Here is a 735-nt window from a genome sequence, read left to right on the forward strand (position 1 = left end):
GTTCAGTGAGTTACAGAGCTTTGCAGACAGCGCCCCGGCAGGCATGCGCTCCGCCGAATCATTCGGCAGCGCAGCCTCACAATGGGGCGGGCAGGCGGGCAGGCAGAGCGTGCCCGCCTGCCGACAACGGCGCACAGGGAACGCTGCGGGCGGGGGAAAACCAGCTCGAGGAACGCAGCATCCTGGGCCAGGCAGGGAGGGCATCAGGCCTCCACACTCGGGCAGGGAGGCTGCAGCTGGGCGCCGCCGCTGCCGCCGGCGCGGTGGCCGCGCGTAGCCTCCTCCCGCCGCCGCCTCCCGCGGCCCCTGCGGGCGCGCCCGCCTCAGCCCGCCAGCGCGGTGGCACCGGAGATGATTTCGATGAGCTCTGTGGTGATGGAGGCCTGGCGCGTGCGGTTGTACGTCAGCGTCAGCTGCACCCAGGGGCGGCGCAGGGGGGGCGGGAGCATGGAGGCCGCACGTCAGGGCGGCGCTCGGGGGCGGTGTTCGGGTGGTGGTGGCATGCGGGCGCTCGGGGGCAGGCGCTGCGGCCAGCACGCCCGCGACGGCCCTCCCCAGGCCTCCTCCGCAGCCTCCCTTCCTAGGCATCCTTCCCCTTCATAAACTCCATGTCGACCCTCCCTCCCCAGTCCTCCCTCCCCATCTCCCGGCCCTCCCCCCACACCTCCCGGCCCTCCCCCCACACTTCCCGGCCCTCCCTCCACCTCCGCCCCAGCCCCCCCCCACCTTGCCCAG

The 735-nt window shown here is 73.6% G+C and overlaps 1 protein-coding gene across 1 annotated transcript in view; it reads right to left on the reverse strand.

The window, feature by feature from the left end:
• CHLNCDRAFT_32096 (hypothetical protein) overlaps nt 1-735 on the reverse strand; it is a 3,446-nt gene continuing 2,711 nt past the window's right edge. Inside the window, exon 8 of the mRNA XM_005845580.1 lies at nt 1-415. Within this exon, the coding sequence (XP_005845642.1) occupies nt 324-415 (92 nt within the window). The 3' untranslated portion in view covers nt 1-323. The remainder of the gene's footprint in view (nt 416-735) is intronic.

The sequence above is a fragment of the Chlorella variabilis genome (assembly GCF_000147415.1).
Source record: "Chlorella variabilis unplaced genomic scaffold CHLNCscaffold_17, whole genome shotgun sequence".
NCBI classification, from domain to species: domain Eukaryota; kingdom Viridiplantae; phylum Chlorophyta; class Trebouxiophyceae; order Chlorellales; family Chlorellaceae; genus Chlorella; species Chlorella variabilis.